General features: G+C 36.5%; 2 protein-coding genes across 2 annotated transcripts; both read right to left on the reverse strand.

Annotated features, from left to right (window-relative positions):
- Window positions 1–612: 612 nt before the first annotated feature.
- Window positions 613–4,897, reverse strand: LOC111808497 (nicotinamide adenine dinucleotide transporter 2, mitochondrial). Its single transcript, XM_023694506.1, has 10 exons — window positions 4,739–4,897; window positions 4,544–4,637; window positions 4,280–4,366; window positions 3,321–3,427; window positions 2,505–2,553; window positions 2,209–2,321; window positions 1,972–2,066; window positions 1,653–1,741; window positions 1,484–1,578; window positions 613–1,296 (listed from the first exon to the last, which is right to left on the reverse strand). Exons 2-10 carry the CDS (start codon window positions 4,617–4,619, stop codon window positions 895–897), a joined length of 1,113 nt encoding a protein of 370 aa, XP_023550274.1. The 5' UTR covers window positions 4,620–4,637; window positions 4,739–4,897; the 3' UTR covers window positions 613–894.
- Window positions 4,898–13,108: 8,211 nt separating this feature from the next.
- On the reverse strand, window positions 13,109–14,549 carry LOC111808649. The gene is made up of 2 exons (XM_023694765.1): window positions 13,960–14,549; window positions 13,109–13,773 (listed from the first exon to the last, which is right to left on the reverse strand). Exons 1-2 carry the CDS (start codon window positions 14,443–14,445, stop codon window positions 13,123–13,125), a joined length of 1,137 nt encoding a protein of 378 aa, XP_023550533.1. The 5' UTR covers window positions 14,446–14,549; the 3' UTR covers window positions 13,109–13,122.
- Between the last annotated feature and the right edge of the window lie 2,723 nt (window positions 14,550–17,272).

Here is a 17,272-nt window from a genome sequence, read left to right on the forward strand (position 1 = left end):
AGTATTTTAATTTATTTTTTTTAAATAAAAAAGGTGGTAAAAAAAATGAATGATAAAAGATTGAAATAGTGGATAGAAATGAAAATATGAGATTTAAAATAAATAAAGTGTTAAAGTTAAAATGGAATAACAAAAAAAATATTAATTTATTTGTTTCTCTAAGGGGGTTGGGACCAAGAATATGGACCAGATATTCAAAGGCATATGAAACGTTTCCTTCACAAACACAAACAAAAGGCACTCAAAATTCCACTCCTAAAAAGCAATGCATCTCACTTTACATAAAACCATCACCTTCCATTCAATAAGTTTCTTTATATACCCTTTTCTTAATCTCAATTTGGTCCTTATAGTTTTAAAATTTTCATTCAATCTAATCCCTAGTATCCCGAGTATCATCATGTTTAAAAACAGTTCTAATCGTGTCGAGACAAAGGTGAGAAGCTACATCCGAACTTCAGAGACTAAACTTCAAAAATCATAGAGATCAAATTGAAACTTTGTCCGAAGTCCCAACGGTTTGAATACATAGAAAACTTATGAAGACAAGACAACTCGAATTCGAAGCTACCAATAAAATATAAACTGCAATGAAATGAACAGAAACATAGTGATTATCCAACAACCAATAAATCTATTAATATAATTTGCTGGGCAGCTCATCTCCAAAATTCCTAGACTCGATCAGGTACAAGTTTGATATGGATATGGTTTTCATTCACTCACACAGACATGTGGATGCTACAGATTTTTCCATAGCAATCACCAACCAATGAACATATCCATAAATTCAGAGCACACGGAGAGCATGCGTTTATTCACCAACAGAAAATTTTATTATTCGTCTCTAAGATCAAGAGGGGGGAAAAAAGAGAGGAGGCAATCAAAATTTAATCAGTGTCTAGATGCTAACTGTTCTTTGTTCCCCAGAGGAATTCTAGTTTGCTTACTTGGCTGGGATTGTGATTGTTGTAAGCCGGAATCACTCTCTTCCTTCGAGTCGTCTCGGTTTGCCTTTTGGGGCTTCACATGGCTATTGCTATTCGAATTCAGATGGGGGGAAGGTTTCTCCTCGCCTTGAGGTATAAATTGCAGTAGAAACCTATGTATCATCTCATAGCTGGTGAAGGTTATTACGGCGGATGGCGTTGTTCGTAACAGATTTGTCGCACAACCCCTGTAAAAACCGGGAAGACCTTCCTTTTGAAAAACCTTTTTGATACAGTCCAGTACGCCTGAGTATTGAGGAGCAACATTTCTGGCTTGGCCTTGCTCTTGCATCCTGGAACGAACTACCTGGAGATGAAGTTTGAACAGGATAAAGTATTAACAAAGACACACCAATCTAAGCACATCTCAACTAATTAAGTGATATATCCTCGACCAAGAGGACAATGTTTGAATCTCCTACACCCATATGTTCGAATACACACAACACATGCACTCATAGAGAGAGAGAGAGAGAGAGAGTTTAAGAACCTACCTCATGTGGGTAAGTCGTCACCGAGGCCATAACTTTTGACAATGACGAGGCAATTGCTAAATGTCCCGGAGTTAGCTTTTCAATGGTTGTGTTATCTGGAAAAATAAATTTTTAACGATCTTGCTCAATTAAATAAGTATATAACCATAGGAGGATTGTCATTACGTACCTCTTTTTGCCATGTATGATTTGAGCTTTTCGTATGCTGGAAATTGAATGGCAACATGACTTATCCCAACCAATGAAGGGAGGATACCACTGTTTGTAGAACAAATCAAAGCCATGGCCTCATAATTATTACAAAAGTTAGAGAATTTAAAATAGAAACATAAAAAATAAAACGAGGAGGAAGTAAATAGTATATCATTAGTCATTATTTTCAAAAGAATATAAGTTTAGCACGATCACTCAATACAATCAAACGACAAATTTAGGTAAACATATATCATATCAAAACTTCAGTTTTCACAAACATGGTCAGAACAAACCTGTAAAGCCCACGGATTCCTTCTTCCTGTATGATCCTGGTAAATGCTGAAACCATGCCTGTGTAAGGAACCACACCAGGCCTCATTCCCTGTGTCTGAGTTTTAACCAAAAATACTATGAACATCCAAAAGAATAACAATATAAAATATAGGACTTAGATGGGATTCAGTAAGATGGAGTATAGAAGACGAACTCAATGAAATGGAAATTTAAAAGCACAAAAACCTAATACTTACTTGGAGTCTGGTCTTAACAACCCATAAAGGATTTGTTGCAATGGCAGTAGATCCCCCAGCCCCAGCAGCAGCAACCATATTTGCGCCGAACGAGAGTTGATGACCATCGTCCCCTGCAATCAAATAGCAAATATAATATTAATTACACAAAAGTAATTCAACCAAATTTAACCATTTCTATGGATTCAAGAATTAAACATATCCAAAATTCAAAATGGGAGGAGTGCAACAGCATGCAAAGAAATAATGTTTGTAAAAAACGAAAAAATCATTTGCCAATGAACCTCAAAACCAACCATCTGAATGAAGTACGCCTTTTAGATGCTCATAAACTGTGAAGTAGACCTACATGTGAGATGAGCAAATTTTGTCAATCGAAAAGTAGAAATAGTTCAGGTGATGGAAAAATGAGCCTGAAACAATAAATGGATGATGAATCTCATAAACATAACTTGTGCCAAAGTAAGGTCATGTGGAAATAAATTTTGGTCATAGTAATAATAAAATTATATAGTTATTCTTAATAATTTATTTTAGAACGAAATAGAAATGTCAGCATAACATCCCACAACAAAGTGTGGAAGTAAATCTTTATCCCACTTAGGTCCTACTGTTACAAGTACATAAATCACCATTTTCTTTATTTAAAGGGAAAAACCAATGTCTCTTAGGAAGGATAACTTCTGAATTGCCAGTTAGAAAAGAAACAGGAAAAAGAAAAACACTCAGATGCAATGGGTCGGGAAAAAAATCACATAATGCATTATGCACCCAAGTGGGGAAGAAAATAGATGATTAATGTCAACAGCGCAGCCCAGGAAGGATTTCCTGTATGAAAAGTTATGCTTGTACAGTTGCAAGAAATGAGACCCATCAAAAAGTCAGATCCCCAAGAAAGATAATGAAAAAGGAAAACAGAAGAAAGTCCTACAGAAAAGTGGATTTCATTAACTATTCATGAAATTCTAGTTCATGAACAAGCTTCAATATGGTGTCGGCCACTAACATGGGCTTAAGTACAAGCAACCAACCATAAAATTGATGCATCAGTTTGGAAAAAACTGAAAGGTCTTAATGCTACTTTCCCAAGGAATATCCAATAAAATACTCACAGCCCAGTTTGGAAGAAGTGCTAATATTGTTGGTGAAAGGCCACGGTACAGTCCCCTGAAACCTTCAGAACGCATTATGTCTTGTAGGCTAGTGACAATAATACTACCTGGGTACAGGACAGATGAGATTAAAGAAATATAATCCATAAACATGTATACCAACCTGTATTTTCAGAAGCAGAAATGCTAATATCAGTTATCACATAACTAAAATTAATCCTTTGAACACTAGTTTTCTAAGTCTTAATCCAGGTCAAATCCTTAGTTTGATTCTCAAAATCAATACGACCAATCACAACCAGCTGTTACAGCCATTCCAGGAAAACGTCCCAGAACAATGAAGAACAGAAAACTGAATTGATTCAGACTTCGAAATACATTGAATAATTAGTTCTAAGCTTCCATCCAACTATAACGTTCAAAACAGAATCCCACCTTGGCTGTTGTTCAGCTTAGATTGTTCGTATATCTCATTACCAATATAAAGTTAAACCCTCTTTGATAAGGATTTATATTTTTATTTTCTGTTTCTACTAATAGAGATAGTTTACTGACAGCTTTACTGGTTCCATAATCTATTTCTAAACATGCTTTCAAAATCTTAATCAAAATCTACTAAGAAAGATAGTAGTAGTATTTAAAAAATTGTTTTTCGTAGCTTAACATTGTTGGAAGCTACCACCTATAAGGAAGTTATTAATTTCATTAGCAGTTGAGCTAAACTAGCATAACGACGCATCTAATTAGCAGCCTGAGATTACCAATTCATGGTATATTTGCACACTAAAGATGAAAATGACCACACTTTTACGTCAACCACAACGTAACTCAATGATTTAAGGCATAATTTTGAGAGAGTTGAGATTTGAATCCCCCACCCCACCCAGTTGTTCTTGAACTAAAAAGTTGTAGAAGAAAAAGGAATTAACACTATCTCCAAGGTTAAGACTATAGATTACCTCCTCTTTGACCAGATGGAAGACCATGCACTTGCAGCCTCGTCTTGATCACATCTAAAGGGCAGACGAACGTGGCTGCTATAGCACCTGTTACGCTCAACATAAGAACACGAATACCAAATAATCCCTAAACAAAAACTCAATGTGTATACAGACCATGCAAGTAACTAATCTAAACCCCCAAATTTCAAACCCTCATCGATACACAACAGAAATCTAACACAAAAAGCTCAAAATTAAGCGTGAAAAAACGAAAAAACAAACCTGCAGCAGCACCAGCACCGGCATGGCAGATCAAATCCCTAGTGCTTCGAGAAGTGCTACTGCCACCGCCACTCATCTTGCTCTCCACCACTTCCTACAAAATTTCAATGAAACAAAGGGGAATTTGAAATACCAGATCTCTGGTTTTAGAGCTCAAAAACTAACACACACACACACACATATATATAGCCTTACCCCTTCGTATTCCTTCCTGTTTGCATTGACCAAAGCCTTGAATTAAGTCGATTAAGAAACTGAGAGAGAGATGTAGTGTCGTTTCTTGGAACTTATTTGAAGGGCTTTGAGGTTGGGTGAATTCTTCGCTCCAAGGAACTTATTTGAAGGGCTTTGAGGTTGGGTGAATTCTTCGCTCCAACTCTCACGACGAAGAATTGGATTCCATGGACGTTTTTGACAATTCCTCAAAGCTTACTAATAACCCTCTCTCTCTCTTCCTTTCCCTTTCCCTTTCCGTCTCCTTTTCCTTTTCCTTTTACGATATTTTTATTAAAAGAAATTATTTCAAGTATAATAGATAAGGTATATATAGATTTCAACATTCATTTAAAAAAGGGAATTAGAGTTCCCTATTTTCACATTCATTATACTTTATGCTTTTTTTTCATATATAAATTACACTCATACCCCTTCGATCCTTTCTCCAATCGATGTGGGACCACCACCAAATCCACCCCTTCGGAGCCCAGTGTCTTTACTGGCACACTACCTCGTGTCTACTCCCTTCGAGAAACAGCCTCCTCGCTGGTGGCCCATCGTCCAGTGTCTGACTCTAATACCATGTGTAACCGCTCAAGTCCACTGCTAGCAAATATTGTCTTTTTTGGACTTTCCCTTTTGGGTTTCCCTTCAAGGGAAGGTTTTCACACCTTTATAAACCGTGTTTCGTTTTCCTCCCCAACCAATGTGGAATATCACAATCCACCCCTTTAGGGCACAACATCCTTACTGGCACACCGCCTCGTATCTACCCCCTTCGGGGAACAACCTCCTCGCTGGTGGCACATCATCCAATGTCTGATAAAGGGTGTTTCGTTCTCCTCCCCAATCAATGTGGGATATCACAATCCACCCCTTCAGGGCCCAGTGTCCTTACTGACACACTACCTCACGTCTACTCCCTTCGGGGAACAGCCTCCTCACTAGTGGCAGATTGTCTGGCGTCTGACTCTGATACCATTTGTAATGCCCCAAGCCCACCGCTAGTAGATACTATCCTCTTTGTACTTTCCCTTTTAGACTTCCCTTCAAGGGTTTAAAACGCTTCTGCTAGTGAAAGGTTTCCACACCCTTAGGGTGTTTCGTTCTACTCCCCAACCAATGTGGGATATCACAGTTACAATCCAATCCAACTCTACTCTATTTATAAAATTATTATAAAAATGAAGAATATTTAATATATTTAACTAATGTTAGTAATGTGTTGGGACAGGTGAATATATTGTTGTATAATATGTGACAAGTTTTGTATTTTTTAGGGAAAAAAAAAAAAACCTTTTTTGGTCCCACTTTACATTTTTGTCCTTTGAATTTTTACTTTAATTGTCATTTAATTTCTAAATTTTAATTTCTTGCACGTTTATCTCACGTTTCACTAATGTCCACTTTTAATTTTTAACGTTCATTTTAAGTTAGCTAAATTAAAATAATTATAATACATAATTTTTAAATTAATTTTGCTATTTCTTAAATTAGTTACTTTTTAAACTTTTAAACTAATCACTTTTTAACTTTTTATTTATATTTATACTCTCTTTTTTGTCTTCCACCGTAATTAATTAGACATTTTATTATGTGTTGACTTTAAGAAGACTAATAGTCTCAATTCAAATGAAAAATAAAAAAAAATAAAAAAAATAAAAAGTAAATTTTAACCTTAGTAAATTTTTTATTTAACATGTTTTGAGAATAAAATATTTAATAAAAAATAGTTTAAAATAAAAAACTATAAATAATAATTTCGAGTGAAGTGTTGGAGTTATATTTGATTCGATTAACCGTAAATTAATTATGGATATTTTCGTGTTTGAAAAAGACTATTGTCGGAATATTTTAGGATGCATTTACTCATATAGAATAAAAAATAAAATAAAAAAGAAATTTGGAATCCACTTCAATTTTTTTTATGACGTTTACCATGATCGTAAATGAGAATAAAACGTGCTATTTATTCCAAATTTTACTATTTGAGGAATCTATTTCTAATCCTTTATTCCATTTAATTCACATCAACTTTTTTATTTTAACGACCTAAAAAAACGATTAAAATAGTATGATATATTAAATAAAATTTGTAAATATTAATAAAAATTATTTTCTTTCAAAAGTGTTTATATCAAGATTATCTATTTTGAAAAATAAAAAATAAAAAAAAATCTACAACAAAATTTAAATTTGAATTAGAAAATTAAATTTATGATAATTACTATTTTATTTTTAAAAACCTTAACTACGTTATTTTAATTTAGGTATAATTTTTTTAAATAAGTAATTCTTGTAGCATATTGTTAATGAATTTTACGATTATAAATGTATTTTATCAACATTTTAAATTTTAGTTCCAGAGTATACTTTGTAATCAACGTATCAAAGGAGCATACAATATAACATACAACAAACAATTCATCTGAGCTAACATATAACATCCAACATTAAATTTACTAACATTTAAACATCGGTGAAGTTGTTGAGATTCTTAGGTATGCTTAAAAGATTCTTAAATTGATTTAAACTTAAGAAAAATGTTCTAAATTGGTCTAAATCTCTGTTCTATGGAAAGTTATACTGAAAGTTCTCTCGAAAGTTCTACGGAAAGTTCTATTGAAAGTTCTATGAAAAATGATACCGAAAGTTCTAATGATCTAGATGGAACTAAAAAGTACAGCATTTGTGGGTTCAATGAGAAAATTGTTATGGATTAAATTATGAGGAAGTAACTTATTGGACAAATTTTCTTGAATCGATCAAACTTTTTGTTTACTATTGACGTTGAATATTGACTATTGATTGTTGATTGTTGACCTTAATTAGTCAACGGTTGACAATTGCGAGATCCCAATTTGTTAGGAGAAGTCAAAAGTGAAAATTTAAAAAGGACAATATCTACTTGTGGTGAGATAGAGTTGTTACAACTATCGACTGAAACAAAACCAAAATAGAATTCAACAAGACTATGAATCTAGCCAAACGAGACAATAGAACTAGTAATGATTCACGAAACCCAGTGTCAACAGTGCATGGTTCACAACAACGACGATGGATGGTGTATGTCAACGAAGGTGTTACGATAGCGAGACGAGCAGCAATTGGGGAAGTGGAGGTCGCGGGGAGACAAACCACACAAGCGTCGTCATTTGCCACCGCACGTGTATGTAGCAAACGGGCAACGATCTTTCACCACGCAGATGTCATCGTCGTCGTTTGGCTCATACCGACCAAATTAAAAGTTAAAATTAGCTTATCAAACAAAGTTCACAAAGTATTCAAATTGAGACAAACAATGTTGTCCTTCTTCTCGGCTTAAACCTGAAGGTTACAACAGACCAGCGCCAATTGCCAATTCAGGTCTAGTAAGCGTCAAGCAAGTCCTTGGCGACATGTCGTCCAGGTCATGCTTTTCCTCACGCCCCACACCTGGTTTTAAGGGTTGCCACACAGTCCGTGTCGTTCCATCTGTGCTGTTATTTTCCCATTTTTGGAGAGGTGAGCCCACCATCACGTTTTTTTTCCTTTAATGGACAATGATATTCATGCTTTCCTTATTCAATCAATGAAACTTAGCCTTTTAACATTCTTTTTTTTTAAAAGTTTGTGTATATTAGACACAAAGCTCCACCAATCATATAACATTATATCAAACCACAAATGGAAAATGGTTAGCTCACATGTATCCACACTACCCGAGTTAACAATAGGTAAAGTCGATATACATTACCCTTCGTTCGAAACCTATTTTTCAAAGGGTTTTTTAGGCAAATATTAGGGTTTACGACACAACCCAAATTTTACTGTGGGCCATGACAAAAGGATAACGTGGGTGCAGTGTATATGCAAGAAAAATTAGATAAAAATTATACTCAGTAAGTCATCTACTTGTAAGCTCTCATCGCATTCTACGCATAAGAGATTCCCACATACTTTTTCTTTGGCTCTAGAACCCATGGGTCTAGTCTTTCCCTTTGTGGTCTATTCTGGTTTTCCGTCCTTATAATCTAAACTCTGGTAGTGAATGACTAGTGACCCTCCTTGAGGTGCTACCTCGTGCATGTTTCTTATGAGACTATATGGTATCTTACCTAGGGGTTAGCTGACACCTCTAAAGGTCCATAAAGTCACCCTCGTTTCGGGTCCAACTGTTGGGCTATACAACATGGTCTCACGCTCCCTCTGCGAAAATAGCTTAGCATCTATTGAGTCTTGATCAAAAACCGCTGTTCTTACCACGAAACGAGGGCCCATACTTCCCTTATGTTGATACGGTCACACTACTCGCAACCTAAGTGGAACTTTACGGTGGTTGTAAGCCGTGGTGGTTTGTTAGGCATCTGGGTTAGGTCTAAATTTAATAACGAACCAACCTAATCATAATTCCCTAGTCTAACATAAGTCTGGTTCTTTTAAATTAGTAGAGAGTGCATATAATTCACACCTAAAATCATCCTACAACATTACATGCATAACATTCACACATGCGCAGCAGGGCGATAACATCTATTAAGCACCCACAACACAGATCACAAAATTCCATCCTCCTTTCAGCATAATAAAAAACATATATTACAGTGGAACATAAAGCATGATAGCGTTAAGACAGACGATTTTGATATTACGACACATTATGCTATCATCCTTTAGTTAATCCATATTACCTAAGTTCATTTCGTGGAGCTAACCACTTAAGGTAAATTTTACTAGTATACACGTAATCCAAGCGAATCCTACAAGTATTTCTTACCTAATTTCATAGGGTGACTTACTTGTTTGTCGCGTGCCTTTCTGCTCACGTTTCTTTACTAGGAGGAAAAAATGCAACTAGTGTCACTTGCAACCAATATATGAAGCCAATGACGGCTCATAATTCTACCATGGGGACTTGGAGGAGAGAATTTATAGCGAGAAGTAATGTGTTGATTCGAAGCCACGTTGCAACGTTGTGGAATGTGGAGATATATGTTGATCTGAAGCTTATTGTTTTGAGGTTTTTAGATATGTTTAGATCTAAAGGTCTTGTTCTTCGATAAGATTGTTTAGATCAAATTCTTAAGAATTGCAATCAATTGGAATGAAATCAAATTGATTTGAGGATTTTGCATTTGTACACTAGGGTTTGCATATTCAGGTGCTTACGAGGGTTCTTAGGTTCAATTGGATAGGGTTATAAGAAACCCATCAATCCAATGAGTAGCGCAACCCAAACTCGTCTCGACCCAAGTCCATCGCAACCGAAAACCTAGAACCACGCGGGCACGACCCATGATCCTCGACCCAAACTACGTCCAGTGTGTGTCTTCACCTATGCTTCCACTTCGCATACCCGACTTGACTTGCTGACGCGACTCACACTGTAACGGATAAGATATTAAAAAAAAAAATTTATGGGGTCGTTGGCGAGACTGAAAACTCCGACAAATTCGCACACGACCCACGAAGCGTGCCCGACCTAGGGGTCACAACGAAAACCAAACCCGACCTTCAGCCACCTCCAAGACACCTGCAAGAAAGAAAAATAGTGAGAAAAACGAGAAAGACAGGGAGAAAACTGACGAAGCTCCAGCGAAGCCAAACCCTACGAAATCGACGTCGAAACCTCTGATTTACGCAACGAAAATAATTCCAAAGACCTTTACACACCCCAGGGATAGATTTTTACGTTGCCTACACGTTGTACATCATCGGGGAAGGAGGAAAGAACCTTGGATTTTTTAAACCTCTCAGATCTAGGAGTCCCGGACCTTTTCAAGCCAAAATAACACCATAAACGAGATTAGGGGGAAGAGGAGACTCGAGAACGAAAGGAAAAGTAGGAAAATGGTCATCAGAAATAGCATTTCGAGGAGAGAGGGATCGTCGGAAAATTTCGGATAACCGGGCGAAGAAATCATAGGTTATTATAGGACATTTATTTCATAGTTGTTTTTCTTTTCTTTCCCTTATATTCGTTATTCATGAGGTAATAAAAGACAAACTTATGTCGCATTTATGATAAGAGCCCATTTAAAGTAAATTCAGCATTTAAAGTATACTAATGACCTTACATTAAATAGGTAAAATTTAGGGTCGTTACACACTTTTTTCAACCAACTAATCGGCACGTTTCAGTTTCACGCACTTCGGGTCAACTATTCAGCTCGAGGTACTCTGTTTCAAGCCTGTTCCACTATTTTTGGACCTTTGCTACCATATTTTACCCTTTTGAGACCTATTTTGACACTTCGAGGAGCATTTAAGGTCAATATGATCCCTCTTTGGTCTATTTAACTTATATCTTTGGATGAATTGAATTGTGTATTATGCCCTAACTTGATGACGGGTCTACATAAGTTAAATAAGACTCAGAGAAGCAAATCCAAACTAGTTTCAAGGATAATCAATAACTCCGGCCGAGGCCAAATAAGTAAGTGACTCTACTGTTGGCTTGGTTGTACAAAGTGTACAACATATAATGACACGTGCCTCATGACCTCTGCATGTGTCATGATTATGATTGTTTAGCGTATGTTATGAATGAATATTTCAAAGACTCATTATGTTATGAATGAATGGAGGTTTGACTTGCATCATAAACTTATGTCATGATTTTGAGTTATGGGGACCTCAAGTATCTTGGTGTGTCATGTGGATTTAGAGACTTTCCTGTTATGATTAGTATGGACGCATACCTTATGATATTTATGTTCGCTATGATATTATGCGGGCTCTTTCACTTTGTGGCGTTCGGTAGCATGAGCGCTGGCTAGCGCAATGAGCCAGGCCTAAGGGGTATGTATATGAGCTCAGCTAGTGAGTCTATGTGCGCGTATGTGGGCCGTGTGTAGGAAAATAATACACATCCAACTTTGTCCGGACTGGAAAGCAGAGTCCAAGTGATATAATGATATTTTTATGAAATGATAGGTCTCACAATATTGCATGTGATGACATTTCTTGACTCCAATAGTGGGGTTACTTACTGAGTTTTTCTTAAAATATTCAAGCCACGTGCTACTCTTGTTTTAGGTAAAGGTAGGACACCCCTGTACAGATGACAATATCGAGATAACAACCATGGGACAGAAGCTTGGGTAGATGCATTCATGTTTTTTGTGATCCTTAGGATAGACATGACATGCATGCAGTGATGACCTTATTTCCAATAGTAAAATAAGGTCGTTACAACACACAACATAGATTTGTTCCAATCAAAACATGCTTAACTTTGAAGTTTCTATCATTGAGCCACCGAAAAGAAAGGTGCGTCTTGTTGGTACATGCAATAGCTTTCAATTCTTTTAAGTTTTTCTTAACCATCTTATCCTCGGGATCACTTTCATTCACACATTTTCTTAGTTCACTCATGTACCCCTCTTGTACTTAGGTGACACATGCCACATGCCTACCAGCTTCCGCATTGGTTCGTCCCCGAACTATATCTTACTGAGAGAGGTCTTGCTCTGATACCATTTATAATGACACATGCCCAAGATTTAAATAAGGATTTGACATCGATGGTCCCGACATCCTCCTGCATCCCCTGCAACATGGTTAGATTACTTACCCTCGCTTTTAAGAGTGAAGACTTTGCCCATAGATCAACACTTCTCCCCTGCAACATGGTCAGCTTACGAAGACTTTGCCCATAGATCAACACTTCATGGTCAGCTTACGAAGACTTTGCCCATAGATCAACACTTCCCCCCTGCAACATGGTCAGGTTACTTACTCCTCATAGAATTATTCCCAACATAGAATTATTCCAAACAAATCACACTTAACTTTGAAGTTCCTATTATTGAGCCATCGAAAAGGAAGGTCCACCCGGTTGGTATAGATAGTAACTTTCAATTATTTTGTCTTTCTTCGCCACTCTATCCTCGGGATGACGCTCAGCTTCCATCACGGCTTATGTATCTTTCATTTATTACTCTTTCAATTTAGTACTCTTTTCATATCGTTGTAATTTATTTGATTATAAATAAAAAACTTTCACACCATTTAGGTTGGGTGGTTTCAGCAAATATTTTCACAACTTCCTCACGGATGAGATTCACCTTGTCATTCTTGTAACTAATTTGAAACTCCTCTCATCTGGATCCCAATGACAATGCTCGTAATAAAGTATCTAGACTTCCCATCTGATGAAAAATACTATAAAATTTATTCCATAACAATGTTTTTTTTTTCACGAGCGTTCTTAGTATGTCTTTTTTTTTAATATTAAAAGTTATTCCAAACATACCTTAAAAATTGCAAACAAACGAGCTTCTAAAATAACGTTTTATATGAATAAATATGTATATATATATATATATATATATATATACTAATTATAAATAAATAAATAAATTCCAATTTCTCTAATCTATCTATCTCCCAAAGTGCAAGGCCTTTGGTGCAATTTTCATCAGCCTTCCCAATGTGTTCGGAGAAAACTTTCTAGCGAATAGGAAGCAAACACCTGTCCCCTCCGTTTTACTTTTCGTACACTCAGTTTGATTCCTTAGCCTCTGTAAAAGCTCCACGTGGATATCTGACCGCGAGAATCTCGTTGGATGTGGGCCACCCTTTGACCAGTCAACCCAAGTCAAACTCCGATTAGCATTCCTGTCCCAGCCCAAAACATTGACCAAGGTGGGCAAGTAGTGTTCATCGGAGTAGCATTGGCCTTTGCAATACTTTTGGAAGACAGGGAAGTATTTCCGGTCAGAGACGACGGCAACGGCGGTGTCTCTGTCCATCTCGAACCACTGCGAGCCTTTCCGCCATTGTTTTAGGGAGATGGGTGGGAACATCTTAGCCCTATATCGGCCACGACCGACGTTACTTGGCTCATCGTAGCTCATAACGAAGCTTTTCATGGTGGAGTTCATGAGGAAAGAGTATACGGTAGAGAGGTTGAAGAGAGGAATACAGGCTTCTGAGAGAAGAACGAATCGCTCGTTTGAAATATCGAGGAGGGCGTTTGAAATTAGGCGCCGTTCTGCCTCGATCATGTTCACTTTTCCCCATCCCACTTCCTGCAATTCACAGTAAAATATATGTCGAGAATTGTTAGGAGAGAGTTTCACGTTAGTTAATTTATAAGTGAAGAATACTGTGTGACATAATTATAAAGAAATATCATATCATCGCAGAGTCGTGATTCTTAATAATATATACATAATTTTTTTTTTTTGAATAAATTGTGGTAAATTAAAGCTAACCTTGCTCGGAATTCTTCGACCATGGAAAACAGGGCTTTCCGGGAAAGAATGATTATAAGAAGGATCAGAGTGAATGTAAACCGAGTAAAGCCCTTCATTTCCCTTGAAGAACTCTTCCCAAAGAGGCGCCAAATACATTGGCCCTCTCGACAAGAACATGAATGCCACCTTCGGAACCCGCCGGAACGGGAATTCCCGAATTCCGGCCGCCATTGAAGCTCTCCACAAAAGCTCCTCATCCTCCATGTCGTGCATTACTTCCGGCGGTTTCAAATACTCCTCCAACCCCACCCGGGGTCCGGTCACCGGGGAAGAAATCGAAGGAGGGATCTGGGTGAGGTTTAAGCTGATGGAGAAATTTGAGAGATAGAAAGTGAGGAAAACTCCGGCGGTGATTCCGGCGGTGAAGAGGAGGATGTAAGGGACGACGTTGAAGAAGCTAAGATGGATATGGATCAGCTTCGGGCTTTGAATTTGGCTCTTCATTTTTGCCAGATCTTTGAAACCCAAATCGGAAATTGACCGGACGGCGCTTGATCGGAGGTGAGGCTGCGGCGGAGAGGGCAGCGGGATAATCACGGGGAGATGAAGCCGATGGAGACAATACTGGCTCTTATTATAATTTCTTATGAGCAAATATATATATTTTTTAAATTAAAAATATATATATATTTATTTATTTGGGGAAAATAAAAATGAAGAAATTGTGTGTAAATTGCGTGTAGGTTGGGACTTGGAAAACCGGTGTGGAAAAACACTCCGCCATCTGACGCGCTTTGATTAGTACTTTTATTTTAGTTTCACAAACCCACCGCCAGTCGCCGCCGCCCGACCACCGGTTTTGACACGTGCTGTTTGGTTCCAAACTTCGGTCAATTTCTGTGGACCCCATATTTAATATTTAAAAATAAAAATTAACCATTAAAATAAAAAGACAGTTAATTTGATTTTTCTTCTTAATTTTTAAATATTTTAAGTCTGGATTTTTTAGGTTGCCTTAGTTTTATAATTTTATCTAATTTAAAATTTTTAAAAATGTCTCATAAATTAGAGATTTATAATTAAAGTTATATTTTATCTCGTAGGTTCTATCTTTAGCTTATAAGACAGTTTTTTGTTGTTGTGACGATTGGTCTTAACGAAGGATGCAGAGTGTTTTTCATATTCTAATGATTCATGATTAGCTGTTTACTAGTTTCTTTCATCATCATTTACCCTCAACTTACATACCATAAGTATTCGAGACAGGACTCCGTCATATGTTTCGACGCATACTTCTCAACATACTGTTGTGGACACTATTAGTAAATATCATTAAGGAGGGAACGACCCTAGTAGGCCCCATTAAGTCAATGTCACTAAGGAGGGAACGACCTTCGTGCTTACCAAAATTCATCTACCTCTGTCGTCTCTTGCTCTCATTCGAACAAGATGATGATTAGGGAATGGTTGGAGATCACCTAACCGCACCAACTAGACACTAATATGGCTCTATGAAGTTCGTCCATCTTAGGGCTCAACCTTATCAATACCAACTCATAAATCATATAGTTACAAATGTGGACCCATGACGATTAGGACAAGTTCACTGTTGGAGGTTAAATGACAACCCCCTATTCCCCCATTGTACAAATGACCCTGACCTATTGTTAGATACTAAAATGCTATACAGACCCTCGACAATCGAACTGAGTTCACAATTAGGGGTTAGTTCACATACTCCAAATTGTTCACGTATAACAATATAAACTTATAATCAAGAGTTGATATAGTTAATAAAAATATAGTAAAGTAAACTAATCATAGATAGCCTAATCATTCTTTTCAGTTAAGTAAATTTTCGTCCATTGGATTCGACTATTACGTACTACAAATTCTTCCAAGCTCCTTTAAAAGGTAATATATTAAGAAAAAAGACAAGCACCATTGAGATCATATCGAAGACTGGGCAAAAATAAGCTAAAACATGCAAGACTAGAACCGAGTTGGACTGGTCATCCTCTACCTCAAAAAATCATCCTTTCTCGTTAGTAAATTTCAATTCATTTCCTTCCTTAGTTCAATTATCGAGATTTCTACCTCAATAATTTCTACCCCTTCAACAATTATCATGCACAAATTCCTTATGAGATGTACGTCACATGCATAGTATTTCGTTTACGCTTATCATATATAATACATCATGATGTCTCATAAGACATAAATATGATGATGTCAGTTTAGCAATCATAACCAGACACAAAAGTAAGTACATCCATCACTTACTTCATTACATATAACATACATAAATAATCAACATAAATAAGACCATAGGTACATGTTATTTACGCATCAAACAAAATTTTATAATCTAACTCCTACGTGTTCAATAGTTAAGTTCAATCACAAAATAGAGTTCAACATCAATTAATTATCCTAAAATAAACCTTAAACAATTTTAAACATTATTAAATTTCCTTGACATTACTACTTTCAACTATTTTTATTATTATTATTATTTTTTCAAGAAAAAAATAAAGGAATTTTCATTTTCGAAAACAACCTCATAAAATAAAGTTTGTTTTTGACGTATTTCTTATTCCTTAAGAAAAATGAGACACGAAAGTTGATTTAAATGAAGACAACTTTGTCATAAGGTCAAAAGTGATTTGAAAGTGTGTGACGTAAAGATACCAATTTTATGAATATGAAAGCAATTTGTTGGTAGCCTACTACCCATTCTAATAAACACGACCCAGGCTACCAAAATTAAAGTCCAGCTATAAGTCTAAGCTAAAGATTCATGAAACTAATTAAGTTTCTTTCTTTTTCAATTGATTCGGGTTACGTTTGATTTTTTTTCATTTTTTCTAGATGCATATCAATTTCATGTGCATAGTTTTCTAAGCATTACATCGATTTCATATACATCGACCTCGCTCACTGCTTTATCCTTTCTCTCTCTGCTATTTTTTTTTGTTTAAACAAGATTTTTCTACCCTGTTCGTGGATGATTCTCATGGGACAAGTGTGAGATTCCACATCGGTTAGAAAGGAGAACAAAATATTTCTTATAAGGGTGTGGAAACTTATCCTTGTGAGATGCGTTTTAAAACTTTGAGGGAAACCCAAGAGGGAGAGGAGGACAATATCTGCTGACAGTGAGTTTGGGTTATTACAAATGGTATCAAAGTCAATCACCGAGTGGTGTGCTAACTAGGACGCTGGTCCCATCAAAGAGGGTAAATTGTAAGATCGTGCATCAGTTGGAGAGAAGAATGAAATATTTTTTTTTTCAAATGAGTGGAAACCTCTTCCTAACAGACATATTTTA

The sequence above is a fragment of the Cucurbita pepo genome, chromosome LG13 (genome assembly GCF_002806865.2).
Source record: "Cucurbita pepo subsp. pepo cultivar mu-cu-16 chromosome LG13, ASM280686v2, whole genome shotgun sequence".
In the NCBI taxonomy this organism is placed as follows: domain Eukaryota; kingdom Viridiplantae; phylum Streptophyta; class Magnoliopsida; order Cucurbitales; family Cucurbitaceae; genus Cucurbita; species Cucurbita pepo.

Bases quoted from the DNA above. Each gene is read 5' to 3' on its own strand.
- LOC111808497 (XM_023694506.1), bottom strand. From the start codon at position 4,619: ATGAGTGGCGGTGGCAGTAGCACTTCTCGAAGCACTAGGGATTTGATC. The intron at 2,067-2,208 runs GTAAGTATTAGG...GTTAAAACTCAG, and splicing joins TTGTTAAGACCAGACTCCAA to ACACAGGGAATGAGGCCTGG. The intron at 1,579-1,652 runs GTACGTAATGAC...TTATTTTTCCAG, and splicing joins ATCATACATGGCAAAAAGAG to ATAACACAACCATTGAAAAG.
- LOC111808649 (XM_023694765.1), bottom strand. From the start codon at position 14,445: ATGAAGAGCCAAATTCAAAGCCCGAAGCTGATCCATATCCATCTTAGC. The intron at 13,774-13,959 runs GTTAGCTTTAAT...TGTGAATTGCAG, and splicing joins GTCGAAGAATTCCGAGCAAG to GAAGTGGGATGGGGAAAAGT.